Source organism: Blastocystis hominis (assembly GCF_000151665.1).
Source record: "Blastocystis hominis, Singapore isolate B (sub-type 7) whole genome shotgun sequence assembly, scaffold_0".
Classification (NCBI taxonomy): Eukaryota; class Bigyra; order Opalinata; family Blastocystidae; genus Blastocystis; species Blastocystis hominis.
This window is the reverse complement of record NW_013171815.1, coordinates 158728-172986: the sequence shown is the minus strand read 5'-3', so window position 1 is coordinate 172986 and position 14259 is coordinate 158728. Positions and strand designations below refer to the sequence as shown.

Here is a 14259-nt window from a genome sequence, read left to right as displayed (position 1 = left end):
AAGCTTTGGCAAAGTTCGATTCTGTTTGGAACACACTCGAAGATTTCGATAAACATTGCGTAGTGATTGACCCAATAAAGCCCACTTTTCAACACAATTACAGACGATTGTATTTAGGTATGCAAATCACAGCTGCGATGACACACAGAGAATCAGTGTTCGCTGATTTACACAGTGAATTGTGAGAAACCGTTTGCCATTGGCGAATGGAAATTACTGGGACCTACACAGCATACATCAGTGTTTGAGCAAAGAATCAATAAAAATCTTTCACTCTGGTATGTAATCGCTCATCCCATAATAGAAAGGGATGGAAGTCGTTATCCTCGAGAAAATCTCGAACGTGTTTTAGATTTTTCGTTTCCATCTCCCTCCGAAGCATCGATTAGTCAGTATGAAGTCGAATGTGCAATTTGCTACACGTTTTTATCCATTCCGAGTTGAATGATAGATATCAGCTAGATGTACAGGGAAAGACGATACTGCCAGAAAAAACGTGTCCAAACGAAAAGATATCCATCCTCTAGTGAGAGTTTGTTCCTTCATTATACTGTGGGCGTGTTTTCCACTCTTTTTGCCTTCTTGAAATGCTGCGATCCAATCCGACCACAAAACAATCGTTTAACACTCTCTATGGTAGTTGTCCATACTGCCAAACTGCATTAAGCATTCGAACTGATGAGAATCTTTATTAGTGATAGTGCGCGCATATTCAGATGTGTAATCCAAAACTGGGACGATTATTGTTGTTGTTTTTTTCAATAAATAAATAAGAAGTGGAATCATGAAGACAGATAATGTTAAATGGAAAGAATGGTCATTATAACTTATTTACAATGCCTACTTGCTTGTTTGAGGACGATCCATCTACGTTGCATTTTGTAGTTGTTAGGTAGAAGTAGTGAGTGGCTAATATCCAGCGACATTCATTCCCAGAATGGTCTTGCTTTCACGAAGGCTGAAATCGACGAAATTCTGCAGTCTGGAACGAAAGTCGATGCTATTCTGAATGCAGGGGATATGACGTTTCTCTCACATACTGGTGAGGCCGAAGAGAAGGAGAATGAAACGAAAATCGAGTTATTTAAAACTGTACTAAGCAGTATGATTGCAAAATCTGTTGAAATATAGCTTTGGAGCAATGTGAAGTACCTCACATCTATTTACCTGGGAATCATGACCCATTATACACTTATGAAGCGACAGACTACAGGCAACTCACTGAGTTCGAAAAATCGGTCAATCTGCATCGTCGCGTCATGCAACTTGCACCGCACCTATGGCTTGCTGGTATCGGAGGCAGCTGCTATATCCGTTACAAGGACAACTCGATCCGTGACTTTGGCTTTCCCTATAAGGAGGAATTTACGGACGATCTTCACGATTTGTTTGCATTGATTCCTGAAGGTGATCAGGTGATTTTGATGACCCACGTTGCTCCAGCAACGGTGGGTACAGCTTATGCAGACCTACACCCATCGATGGACGTGTACATCAACTACGGTAGTGATGTGGTGTACGATCAGTTTTGCGACCTCTTGCAAAATGTATAGAATGAATGTAGATTAAATGAGTAGTACGAAGTCGTGCTCTACGTGCACGGACACTTACACAAGAGGCCAGGCTTCAATTGGCTTTGCCGCTCGATGCATTCGTGCTGCGTTTTGAACCCAGGCGCCGCGATGTATTTAAAACGCCAGCAACCTTGAATTGTAGGGGAAAGAAACTTGCGGAGGTGACGCTGTCGAAGGTGAATGGAAAGTGGCAAGTTCGGGACGTGAAGCATCGAATTAATGGAATGTGATATTTGTTTGTTTACAAAGCGGAGGGAGTTCAGAATCTTTGTATCTGCTTCGAATCGGAAGACATTATGCTAGCTCGGCATTGCGTTAAGCGATGTTCTCAACAGATATCGACCTTCTCGAAGCTGTTCACTCAATCTGCTACTCGCTGCTATTCTGGCATGTTTTTGGAATGAGCGTCATGTGCAGTTTATAGTTACGGGTGTGGAAGTATTGGGTGTCTTGGACACAACGATTTTGAAGATCGCGAGTATCCAACTGTACGTACACGATTCATTTTGTAAGTGGCAGGTAATCGAATCGCTGGAAGGAAAGGGAATCAGTGCCATCGCCTGTGGCTGGTAGAGATGTGGTAAATCTCTAAGGAACAGGGCCCACAACTGCATGATCGACGGTGATGGTAATTTTGTGATTTTCGGCAGAACCCACGACGTTCGCAACATCATCGGCGCCGGCAACATGTCCTCGTACATGCCCCGCGTCCTCCGCACGTTCAGCAAGTTTCCGTTTTCCGTCCCCTCTCCCTCAGCATTTTCAAAAACACAGTGATCGAGACCCGCTTCCCCTCCATTCTCCCCATCGACGACGGTCCCTTCACCTCCGTCGCGGCCTCCATGGCGCTCTCCTTCGGCCTCACCTCCACCCGTCCGCCTTTCCTCTCCTCCTCCCCTCCAGACCACATCTACGCCTACGGCTACAACCGCTACGGCCAGTGCGGCGCCGACCTCAAAGACGTCCATCTCTACACGCCCAAGCCCGTCCTCCTCGACGACGACGAGAAGCCTTTTAAAGTCGTCGCCGGCTTCCAGCACGGCGCCTGTCTCTGCGAGAGCGGACGCGTCTACGCATGGGGGAAGGCCGACCACGGCCAGCTTGGCCGCGGGGATGTCGATATGACCTTCAAGCCGCTGCTGGTAGGGGAAATCGGGGCGATTTCTGGAAGATGGACACGGACGCGACGGTGCGGTACCGCGACATTTTCGCGGGATTCAACTCGACGATGGTACGGAAATCGGGGGTATTTTTGTCATAGTTGGTGTCCGACAAAGGCGAATTGTTCGTAACCGGGAAATACTGGGGAGAAGGCACCAATCGGAAGAACGCCAAGATGTTCGGCGACGTTGTAGGGGTTTACCCGCGGTTATGTCGAGACCTACCCGCGGCTCGTGCCGCTCCCGCGCCCCATCGCGTTGTTTGCGAGCGGCCAGTTCCATATGACGTTTCTGGACGATGCAGGCGCGCTGTACCAGCTGGGATTGGAGGACACGGAGACGGCGCGCACGCTGCAGCAGCAAGGAAGAACCGATGAATCCGAGCGCATGCACAGGGAGCCGCAGAAAGTGGATATGTCGTCGCTGGGAGATGTGAAGTTTACGAAATTGCGATGTTCGTTTACGGAGTCGTACGGCATTACGGACGATGGAGATGTGTACAAGTAGGGGCGATGGGAGGGCTCAAAACGAGGTGGAATTGGATTAGTCCGCCCATAAAAGTGAAAGTTTTGGAGGATATCAAGGTGGAAGACCTGGCATTTGGCTGGAAACATACCATTGTCCTAGGAACTCCACGATAAAAGGAAATGACCGGAGGATGCAATGCTAGTGATAGCATGAGTTGGAGTGAGGGTGAACTGTGTTGAAAGCTTTCTTTTATTCGATTGTTTGTTGGATTTGCGTTTCCGCGGTTTTCTATCCATTTTACCTTTTTTCCACTTTTCTTGAAACAGGGATTGAGTCTAGTCATGTTGTCACAGTAGGACGCTTCTGAGGGGGAGGGGCTCATGCACATAGATTAGCATCGAGATCTGCAAGACTGGTGAATGTCAGCAGCGTCCGTTGTTTCTCTGCGTTTGCACCAACCGGTAGGATGCACATTGTCCGCTCATAACCCACAGCCGTTAAATTCGATGGAAAGAAGATTGATCCGCATACTCCTTTAAGCAAGAGTATTTTATGCTTTCTGCAAAATTCCGATTAGTGCTCGAGCGGTCTTGTCAGTACCTGTTCCTCACTGACCTGTTCCGTGGTCTTTGGGTGTCGGTGATCAGCATGTGCAGAGAAAAGCTCACCATTAACTTCCCCCACGAGAAGGTCACGATTTCTCCCAGAATGAGAGGAGAGCACTGCTTGAGACGCTATGCCTCGGGTGAGGAAAGGTATGTTTCTTTCAGTGTTATGAACGCTAGATGCATTGCCTGCAGACTCTGTGAAGCCATCTGCCCCGCTCAGGTTATCAACATTGAAGCTGTGAGGTTAATGAAGCGGATTCACGGCTAGGAAATGCGTCCGGATGGTCTGCGTCGTACCACGCGTTACGATATCGATCTGTCTCGCTGCATCTTCTGTGGATATTGTCAGGAGGCTTGCCCTGTGGACGCCATTGTGGAGAATCCGCTGCTGGAGTTCGCCAAGGAGTCGCGTGAGGAGCTGATGTACGACAAGGCCAAGCTGCTGCATAATGGAGATATGTGGGAGCCGATTTTGGCCACGAACATTGCCACTGATATAATGTACCGATAAAAGCAATTTGATTTCGATTTGGATTGTTTGTTGGAGCAAAGAGGAGACAGTAGAGAGGATTTGAAATCTGAAATGATGTGCTTCCGTGTTAATTCACGGGCTCTTAGTGTGTGATCTATTTCTTCACACTGCTTGAGGCATAATGCTAGGTATATATCTGGATTGTTGTCTGCTTGCTTGTCTAACCATCTGATCATCAGGAAAGAAAGAAAAAGGGCAAATACTGCAAGAGGGAGGTAGGAACCGCGCAATCGAACGGGATTGGCTTAGATAGCAACTGACGTATTTTTTCTATAATCTCGTTTCTAAAAACAGAGAAATGCACAACGAAATACATTTTGGCAGCAGCTTTTGCCATATCTGGATTCATCGTACTATCTCTACAAGAATAAAATATGCAAGGCATATAAAACTTTAGAGTCGTTGACAAACCCTGAATTTGGCTATGAAGTTTTTCCAGTTGTCTTAAAAATTCGCGCGGCTCCTTTTCTGTATCAACATTCATGCTATGAAGGAATAAGTTTGATTGAATGTATGGGATCCATGCTTCATAAGGTTAAAACAAGGAAGGAAGACAAGCCCGTCTAGCTCAGTCGGTAGAGCGCCAGGCTCTTAACCTGGTGGTCGGGGGTTCGAGCCCCCCGGTGGGCGTTTCTCTTTTTCCTTTTTGCTTTTTGGTTATTATCTTATGACCAGAGGGAATGTGATATCTGTGTTGTTATGGGTAGAGCGAATTGAATTGTTGTAGTATAATGTATAATTCTTGTATTCTTAAGGAATTACTAATCGTGTGTTTTGTTTTAATATAGAGTGATTGATATTTTAATAATGTTGAAAGAGAACTATTTTTGATCAGCGATTAGTACTGTTGTAGATTGATGTATTTGCTATAGTGAATATGGGTTAGTATAAAAGTCAATATTCGTATATTCACAAAAGATCTATATAAATTGACGAAAGTGATAAAGGGGTGCGTCCAAATCGATTTCTTAGTTAATATATATATATATCCATTCACATTAATGATAATCATGAAAAAGTAACATTTTCACTTTGCATATTCTGTAAAACGTTTGTATGGTTAGTTATGATTCAATATCACTATATGATCGCACAGAATTAAAAGCCAGATATTTGAACATCAGTACGATAATCATACTATATCTTGGAAATATATTTTTATTCTTATTATATATGGTACTTTTCCCTATATTCCTTGTGAATAGTTGATATAACTGTTTGTGCACGCCACACAGAGACTCTGTCCGAGATCCTTTTGCTATCAATCATTTTTAGGGTTGCGTTTAATCTGTCACTATTTCGTGAAATAAAGGATAAACCGTATTCTTTCAATTATCACATCTGAGTCTATCTATTTTTCAATTATTATTATTATTTAACATTTATGTGATTACTCTTGTTATTTTACAGTTTTGTTGGGTTAAAATAATGGAGAAGGAATCATCCAATCATTTGTGGATAGAATTAATTTGGATGAAACTCTTTTAGCACAAAATGTTTCATTTGGAAGTGATTTTCGTATTTTGTATCTTTTCACAGCTGATATGTGCGTCTCCCATAACAAACTGTGGCCAAGAAGAGTATTCGCTGTATCTCATCCAATATAATTCTAAGTGTAATGATATATGCCCTAATAATGAAATGTAATGTTTAACAAATGTCCATAAAGAAATAGTGGCCCTTATACCGTCTGGAAACGCTCATGCTTAGAAATTCAAAGAAAGGCGGGCTATAGAAACTACCCCATGGGTTTATCTATCCTATCTGATTTTAAGGACGAAGATTTAGAGACTATGATGGATCTCGGAGTGAAGTACTCTGGAGAAGGTTCCTATGCTGAGCCTGTAAGTTATTCGGAACGTTATTCCAATGATTTTGTTACTGGTCGCGATTTGTGTGATGAAGCAGTTGCCAGAGATTACTCTGTATCTAATCCACATTCTACCTCATGGGCAAGTGCATTGGTCCTGGCTGCTGAAGCTGCATTGAGTAAAGAAGGGCATGTTGTACCATTATCTTTGACCTATGTGCTAAAATGTCTTCCAAAATATCAAGAGGTTGGCTTAAATGATGTTTCCCCAACAGATATAATGGAATTTGTAATAGAAAGAGGATTAATGAGTAAAGAAGCAGCTTCTTTATTTGATAATGATGAAGATCTTTGCTCGGCTGATACTTCCAAATATTATTTTGATGTAACAAAGAATGATATTCCTAACAAGAGTGGATTGATGACCTTTATTGCTGAAGGAGATCCTGTGATTGTACTGATGGCTATGGACTTGATCCGTCTGAAAACCGTAAACGACGTTACTGGAAATGATATCTATACTGGAGCTACCGACCAGCCATCGTTATATGGTGTGATGAAGGAATACGATGAAACAAAATGGACCGTAACGTTCAATGTGGTTCCTTGCGAAAACATCATTATGAACCTTCCTGTGAAATCTGATAATGAAACAAATGCTAATTATGCTGGAATTGCTGGCTATGCAATGTCTCTATTTGCTAAACCAGTGCCATCTACTGAACCGACAGATATCACTCCTACCGAGTCTCCTACCACTGAAGTTCCTACTACTCAGACTCCCACTACTCAAACTCCTACCACTCAGACCCCCACTACACAAACTCCTACCACTCAAACTCCCACTACTCAGACTCCCACTACTCAAGTTCCTACCACTCAGACCCCCACTACACAAACTCCTACCACTCAGACTCCTACTACTCAGACTCCTACTACTCAGACTCCTACCACTCAAACTCCTACTACTCAAACTCCCACTACTCAAACTCCCACTACTCAGACTCCCACTACTCAAGTTCCTACCACTCAGATTCCCACTACTCAGACTCCTACCACTCAAACTCCTACTACTCAGACTCCTACCACTCAAACTCCTACCACTCAAACTCCTACTACTCAGACTCCTACTACTCAAGTTCCCAGTATTCCTGGAATGCTACAAATTCAGGTGGTGCGCACTTGTGGAACAAATGCTCCTCAGGAGGAATCGTTTGCTATATATGAAGGAGAGGATCTTTCCTCCGAACCTGTGTATAGTGAGACAGGTTGTGAAGCAGGCACTCATGATATTTGGATTAAGCCTGTTTTGCACACAATTCTATTAATGGATGGTGGAAGGGATGGCTGGGATTCTGGCTCGAAAGTGGAACTGTTTTACAAAATACTTTCTACTGAGTTTTATATGTCTGATGGTGCTGAATCGATCAGAACGTTTAATTTTGGACCGGCTGCAACTGAAGGTCCTACTGAGAAACCTACTACGTTGACTCCTACCACGCAGGTACCCACTACTCAAACTCCCACTACTCAAGTTCCTACCACTCAGGTTCCCACTACTCCGGTACCTACCACTCAAACTCCCACTACAATTGCTCCCGGTACTATATATGTTAGTGAAGAAGATTATCCCACGCTTGATTTGATTCCTCGTGATGCTCAAGTTTTGATATTCCGTTCCAATTCTTATCCCGATTTGACAGAAGTGAATCTTAGTGGTTTCACGAATCTGGCATCTATTGTATTCGAAATTGGATCTTTCGCGAATGTTCAGTCTGTGAGCATTGAATCATCGACTCTCACAAGTGTTACATTTAATTCCAATACTTTCAATGGTGATTCTGTTGATGGATCAGTTACTCTCTATACTCCAATGCTTGAGAAAGCAACTTTTGAATCTAATTCGCTTCAGTTTGTACGTTCTGTTCATTTGAGAGGTTTGGCTGCTCCTGTCCAATTTTGTGTCGAAAATGCAGCTTTGAACAATGTTGACACTATTTACTACATGAATACGCACCCCGGATATGCTAGTCTTCTAGCTCAAGTAATGTATGATTCAGGACATGTAGAGTCTATTAGTATTGTCGAAGAGACAGAATCAACCACTGAAGGTCCTACTGCAACTACCACTCTCCCCACCACTCAAACTCCCACTACTCAAACTCCCGGTACTATATATGTTAGTGAAGAAGATTATCCCACGCTTGATTTGATTCCTCGTGATGCTCAAGTTTTGATATTCCGTTCCAATTCTTATCCCGATTTGACAGAAGTGAATCTTAGTGGTTTCACGAATCTGGCATCTATTGTATTCGAAATTGGATCTTTCGCGAATGTTCAGTCTGTGAGCATTGAATCATCGACTCTCACAAGTGTTACATTTAATTCCAATACTTTCAATGGCGATTCTGTGGATGGATCAGTTACTCTCTATACTCCAATGCTTGAGAAAGCAATTTTTGAATCTAATTCGCTTCGGTTTGTACGTTCTGTTCATTTGAGAGGTTTGGCTGCTCCTATTCAGTTTTATGTATATAATGCAGCTTTGAACAATGTTGACACTATTTACTACATGAATACATACTCTGGATATGCTGAAACTCTCGCTCAAGCAATATACGCATCAGGACATGTAGAGTCTATTAGTATTGTCGAAGAGACAGAAGCGTCTTCTGCATAAAGGTGGTTATTGTTTAGATAAGGTATGTCTAGATAGTACCATGCAGTTGTTTGTTATAAGAAAAGAAATTTGTATTTCATTATTTGTAGTGCATGGAATTACACTCTCGTTCAACAGTGGAAGAGTCTTAGTATAAAAATGTAACTATTCTATCACAAATAGGAAAAAAAGTACAACGTGTTTTAACGTATTATTATTAACTATTGAAACAGGATATGTGACTTTTTGGATAATATCGAATGAATGGGTCATTCTTTATTATACGAGCTTAATCATCATCATATTTTCAGTTTCTATTCAGATTGATATGATTTCTTTTGAACATGCCTTTAATGTTAGCACACACTTAGCAGTAAATACTGAATTCTTCCAAAAGAATTTGAGGGATTATGGATCGATTAAACATAACAATATATTAGGATCGATATGTTCACTTAATGATGAATTATGTTTTCTATTTTATAACTAACATATTCAAATGATGAGATATATACATATATATTTGCTTTATGTTCTTAACTCGATTAGATATATGAGCAAACCGCATATGCACAAGAGAGGAAAGCAATGATAATCTGTATGCTCGATGTTCTCTTGTTGTTGCGAACATCAAATGATATCCTGATTATGGCTAACAAGGCGTGTATATTCTATTCTATGGTGAAGCATCTATTTATATTTAATCAAATTACAGTTCATTATGAATGAAAAAAATACATAATAACATGTATAAATGAAAACTGTATGTACAACACATTACACGTTAATGATTTAGTATATTCTCACCAATATCAGAAAACATTTTTGCATAATGTCACTATATACTAAATTACCAAGATGATTGTATTCTTTAACTCGTAATACTCTTTTAAAAAGAATAAACTATTTGACACTATTAATAAGGATTACATATAGGCATGGTATATGCATTTTTATGACGCATAATAATAATATAAAGAATGCATAATAATAAGAGTCGCTGATGATTTTGTGAGCATGATCAGTAAGAATAAAAGAAACATCTATGAATGAAAGCAAATCAAACATACAATACTCGAAATTGATTTCGATTGAATATTATCGTATTAATCGGGTTGATCGACATTTCGAAGATTTCAAAGATCTTAATGCATTCAATATTCAGTAGTGAGAACTACTTTTAATCTCATCACACAATAACAGTAATAACTACATCCTTCATAATTGGTTATATATGATAGATTTAGATAATCCACGTTTGTCATTTTGATTCATTTCATACTTTGGATTGACAATCAATATGATTTATCGATTATTTTTCACAAAAGTGCATTCCAACCTAGATAAACGGATTGTGATAATGGAAGGTCTATAGCAATCAATTCATTCTAATTCATTCAATACTTTTGATTATTGTTGATAAGGACCAATCGAATAGATCATCACCTAATATAATGGATTGTAGATTTGGAAGATCTATGCATTCAAATGTCCAATATTATATCAATACCTCGAATCACAAATGAACTACAATAGAAATTGCAAGAATTAATTCTAATTGTACCATTTTGAATGAATTCCAATGACTCACAATTCAATATGTGGAATGATTTCGATTTATCATTTCCATGCCAATTCTTTTTCTGAGTAAATGAATTCTTTCCGATTTTGATAGTTTTCAATCGATTCAATCCATCGATTTTGAATGTTTTCACTGATCCAAAACAATCATTGCCGATTTCGATTGATTCCAAATTATACAACAATGAAACATCCCAATCAACCAATACACAATTGTCACTCAGTTTCAAATGTTTCGTTCCGATATTCAGTGGTTTGCTTCCATCTCCTTCATAATCAATATCACATTCAATTCCATTATACCATTCACATTCATTCACTAATTTACCATATCGATCATACACTTTTCCACTTCCAAATCGCTTATCATCACACCAATATCCTTCATATTCAATCAAACCATTATCATGATAACTCGTTCCATATCCAAATCGTTTCCGATTGATCATTATGCCCTTGTACACCAATATTCCACCATCATCATACATTTCACCATATCCAAATGGAATTCCCAACTTGTTTTCTGCCAATACCAATCCTTCAAATCGACTTCCATGATCCAAATCCACTATTCCTTCTTCTATTACTTCTATGGATTGTTCTTCATTATGTGAAATAGCACCAATTTGATGATTTCCAAACACTTTCAACACTTTCTGCTCATTGAGTACAAATCCTTGATTCATGAATACTCCATTATTCAGCTGCAATACTACACATTCTCTATTACTCAAAATGAGTGAAATCCAGCCATTTGGTTTCATTTCTTCATTCCAGCATGCCTGCACATATTGAATGAGGAAACTATCAATTCGAAAGTTATTAATAGCAGAATTAATAAAATCAAGAATGTTTTACATAAAACTACATCTTTATTAACAAAACACCTATTACTCCATTCAGTCATTCTACTTCTTCTACTCCTACTGTTCATTTCCATCATTCTTTTCGACAGGTATAACAACAAACACTGCAAATATACAAACTATCATTAAAAGAAACGATTAAACGACATCGCGCTGCGTATATACCTGCACATAGCTTCCCGATTCAAAAATGGTATCTAACGCTGGTCCCTCTCCACTCTCCCCATTCCCTTCGAACTTCACAGAAGGACTAACCCTCAACTTCGGCCTTGGCGAATCGCCCATATGATTCGCACTTCCACTTCCACTTCCACTTCCACTTCCACTTCCTGCGCTTCGCGTAATGGTCGGAACGACCTGCACTTCGGAGAGCTCGTCACTGCGAATGGGCTCCGCTCCGTGCGAGGCATCATCAGCAAACATCGCGGTGCCGGAAACACGCGACGAGCTCTCCGTGGTGGCTCGGATAAAAGGCTCCACGGAGCTGTTCATCGTGTCTCGACGCAGAACCGAAGACGGCGCGGTGGCTGTCGATAGCGATTCTTGCGAGGCCCGACGTTGTTGCTGCTGTAGCTGCTGCTGCTGTTGTTGTTGTTGTTGCTGCTGCTGCTGTTGCTGCTCTTTGTCGAGAGGAAGGAACTGATCAGTGACGTAGAATTGCTCGGGGTCTTCGAGGAAGAGCTGAAAGGAGAGGGGTGAGAAAAGCGAGTACCTTCCCGATCACGCGCTCCATAATGCGGTTTTTGTAGTTGTCCGGCGGCAGATCGGAGATTCCGTTGCGGTCCTTACACCGGAAAATCACCTTCCAGATGCGCTCCAGCTTCTTCAGCAGCGTGTACTTCTGCAGATAGTCGATGATCCCGATGAAGACCAGCCCGGGGCCTTGAATCACGCTGGAAGCGTAGGGAGCCTGGCCGGTTCCCGGCTTTCTACCTTTCAATCGGCCCCTCGAACTGTACAAATTCGTGCGAATCACGAGATCGCCGGAGAGGTACATCGCGACGTTCTTGTACCCGAGCAGCACGGAGTAGTCCATCAGTCCGTGGCTGCACAGAAAGTCCACGTCTTCGCGCAGCTGGTTGCTGATGCTCTGGTTCATATCGCCGGACACGCGGATGCACGGGCGGAAATTGTTGTCCTTCTTCACGATCGACGCCTCGTGATGGCACGGATCGTCCACTCGATCGCTCACGCCCCAGCGAAACGCCCGGTTGCAGAGCTTGCACGTCACGAGCTGTCCTTTGCGGAACTTCTTCGGGTTTCGATCCACCCAGCTGCCCTATGCGTGAAACGCCCCGAAAACGGCGACCTTGAGATCGAAGACCTCGTCGATGTTGCGATAGGGAAGAATGTTCTCCATTACCACGAAGTAAAGCGTCTGGCCGAACACTTCCAAGGTGTACATGCCGTAGTAGCGATTCAAGAAGCTCCCGCGCACGTTCTGGCTGGCTCGGATCGAGTATTCGCGGTTGATCCACCCGGAGGCTTCCGACTGCGGACTCACGCCGCTCGAGTCGCGTGTGTTGAAGCTCCGATTGCTCTCGGGCGCGAGGAACAGGTCGATCGGCTCGGTCTCGCGGCGCTGGAGGCTGGAGAAGCTCTCGCCGTGCGAGCTGCTGCGAAAATGGGAGCTGCTGCGCTGCGAAGGGCCGGTGAAGGGACTGAAAGGGTTGGCGGGACTGGTGTTGTTGGTCGCGGTGGAGACGGTGCGAGCGAAGCCCCCACTGGTCGCGTTCATCAGGCTCGGATTGCTCGCAGTGTTCAACAAGCTCGGATTGCTCGAATAAGTGGAATGGCTTCCATCGATGCGACCATTCATTCCATTGACTCCATTGACTCCATTGATTCCATTGACTCCATTGACTCCATTCATTCCATTCAATCCACTCGGCGGGTTCGACAGCGTGGCGGGCTGCGGAACGGTGGACATCGCCGGCACGCTCGCCGCGCTGGGCACATTGGGCACGCCCGCGCCCGCGCTCCCGCGGTTCTGGAGCGGATTGGGGGTGTGGAAGCCGGGGAACGGCGTGGAGGCCGCCGGTCCGGGATGCTGCGCGACTCCGGACAGCGAGCGAAGCAGATGGGAAGAGCTGCTGCGGTAGACGTCGAAGTCGGCGAGCAGCGCGGCGCGACTGTCGTCGCGCGAGAAGGAAATGGAATCGATGTCCTGGGAGGAGAAACAGGACGGAGCGAACTCGGCAGAAGTGCCGGAAGAGAGATGGATCTCGTCGCTGGTGTGCATGGAGGCGAAGACGTTCTCGTTGGGCACGAAGGAGGACGATAACTCAGTGACTTCTTTCATCTCTGAGTCGGAGACAGCGTCGTAGTAGGGCATCGGGACGGCTCGCGAGGATGCATGCAGCGAGTGCGGAGGGAAGAGCGAGTCGTCGAGGTCCGGGTCGGGCGATGGCTGCTCGGCGAAGTTTTCGTGGCGGCGCTTGTCTTCGGCGAGCGTGAGGTAGCGCGTCAAATCCTGGAGAATGCTCTTCAAAACGTCGAATTCGGATTTGTTCACAAATTTGACGATAAAACGGTTGCGGTTGGTTCGCACGAAAAGAGAACCTGAAGATCCCTCGGACACGGAGCAACCCGACAGCTACCCATCACTCCCCTTCCACGTTTCCACGTTTTCGAACTCAGAAATGTACTCTTCCTGATCGATGTTGCCTTTAAACCGGAGATACGAGAAAACGACGGGACAATGCTCGCAAAAAATCACGCCTATCGCTCACGCCGCACTCTAATCCGCACGATCTCCGCTCACCACGTCGTCGCACCCCGCTACCGGATCGATCGAATACGCGCAGACCTCCGAATAGTATTCCTCGCGGTCGAGGATGTTCCCGTGGATCCCGGTCACCGGATCGAACGCCTTGCGCGGATCGTCGATGCGCTGCTCGTGCGCGCTGCGCTTCACGCCGTTCGAGAAGATGTCTAGGATCTGATTGCGGATCATGTTGTTGAAGAGCGGCTGCACCTCGCGGTACCACGCGTTCCCGTT

General features: G+C 43.8%; 4 protein-coding genes; 3 read left to right on the top strand and 1 right to left on the bottom strand.

Annotated features, from left to right (window-relative positions):
* Positions 1-836: 836 nt before the first annotated feature.
* GSBLH_T00006009001 (uncharacterized protein) lies at positions 837-1794 on the top strand (the record flags this gene model as incomplete). Its single annotated transcript, XM_013038175.1, has 5 exons — positions 837-892; positions 921-1102; positions 1132-1503; positions 1578-1684; positions 1717-1794. The coding sequence occupies 5 exons, from the start codon at positions 837-839 to the stop codon at positions 1792-1794; spliced, it is 795 nt and encodes a 264-aa protein (XP_012893629.1).
* A 1222-nt stretch (positions 1795-3016) lies between these two features.
* Positions 3017-3456, top strand: GSBLH_T00000040001 (uncharacterized protein; the record flags this gene model as incomplete). XM_013038174.1 has 2 exons in its annotated part: positions 3017-3237; positions 3267-3456. The coding sequence occupies 2 exons, from the start codon at positions 3017-3019 to the stop codon at positions 3373-3375; spliced, it is 330 nt and encodes a 109-aa protein (XP_012893628.1). The 3' UTR covers positions 3376-3456.
* A 71-nt stretch (positions 3457-3527) lies between these two features.
* On the top strand, positions 3528-4341 carry GSBLH_T00000039001 (subunit NuoI (NDUFS8)). XM_013038173.1 has 6 exons: positions 3528-3554; positions 3593-3663; positions 3697-3747; positions 3780-3957; positions 3988-4048; positions 4079-4341. Exons 1-6 carry the CDS (start codon positions 3544-3546, stop codon positions 4319-4321), a joined length of 615 nt encoding a protein of 204 aa, XP_012893627.1. The 5' UTR covers positions 3528-3543; the 3' UTR covers positions 4322-4341.
* A 5954-nt stretch (positions 4342-10295) lies between these two features.
* Positions 10296-11156, bottom strand: GSBLH_T00000038001 (uncharacterized protein; the record flags this gene model as incomplete). The annotated part of the gene is made up of 1 exon (XM_013038172.1): positions 10296-11156. One exon carries the CDS (start codon positions 11154-11156, stop codon positions 10296-10298), a length of 861 nt encoding a protein of 286 aa, XP_012893626.1.
* Positions 11157-14259: the final 3103 nt, after the last annotated feature.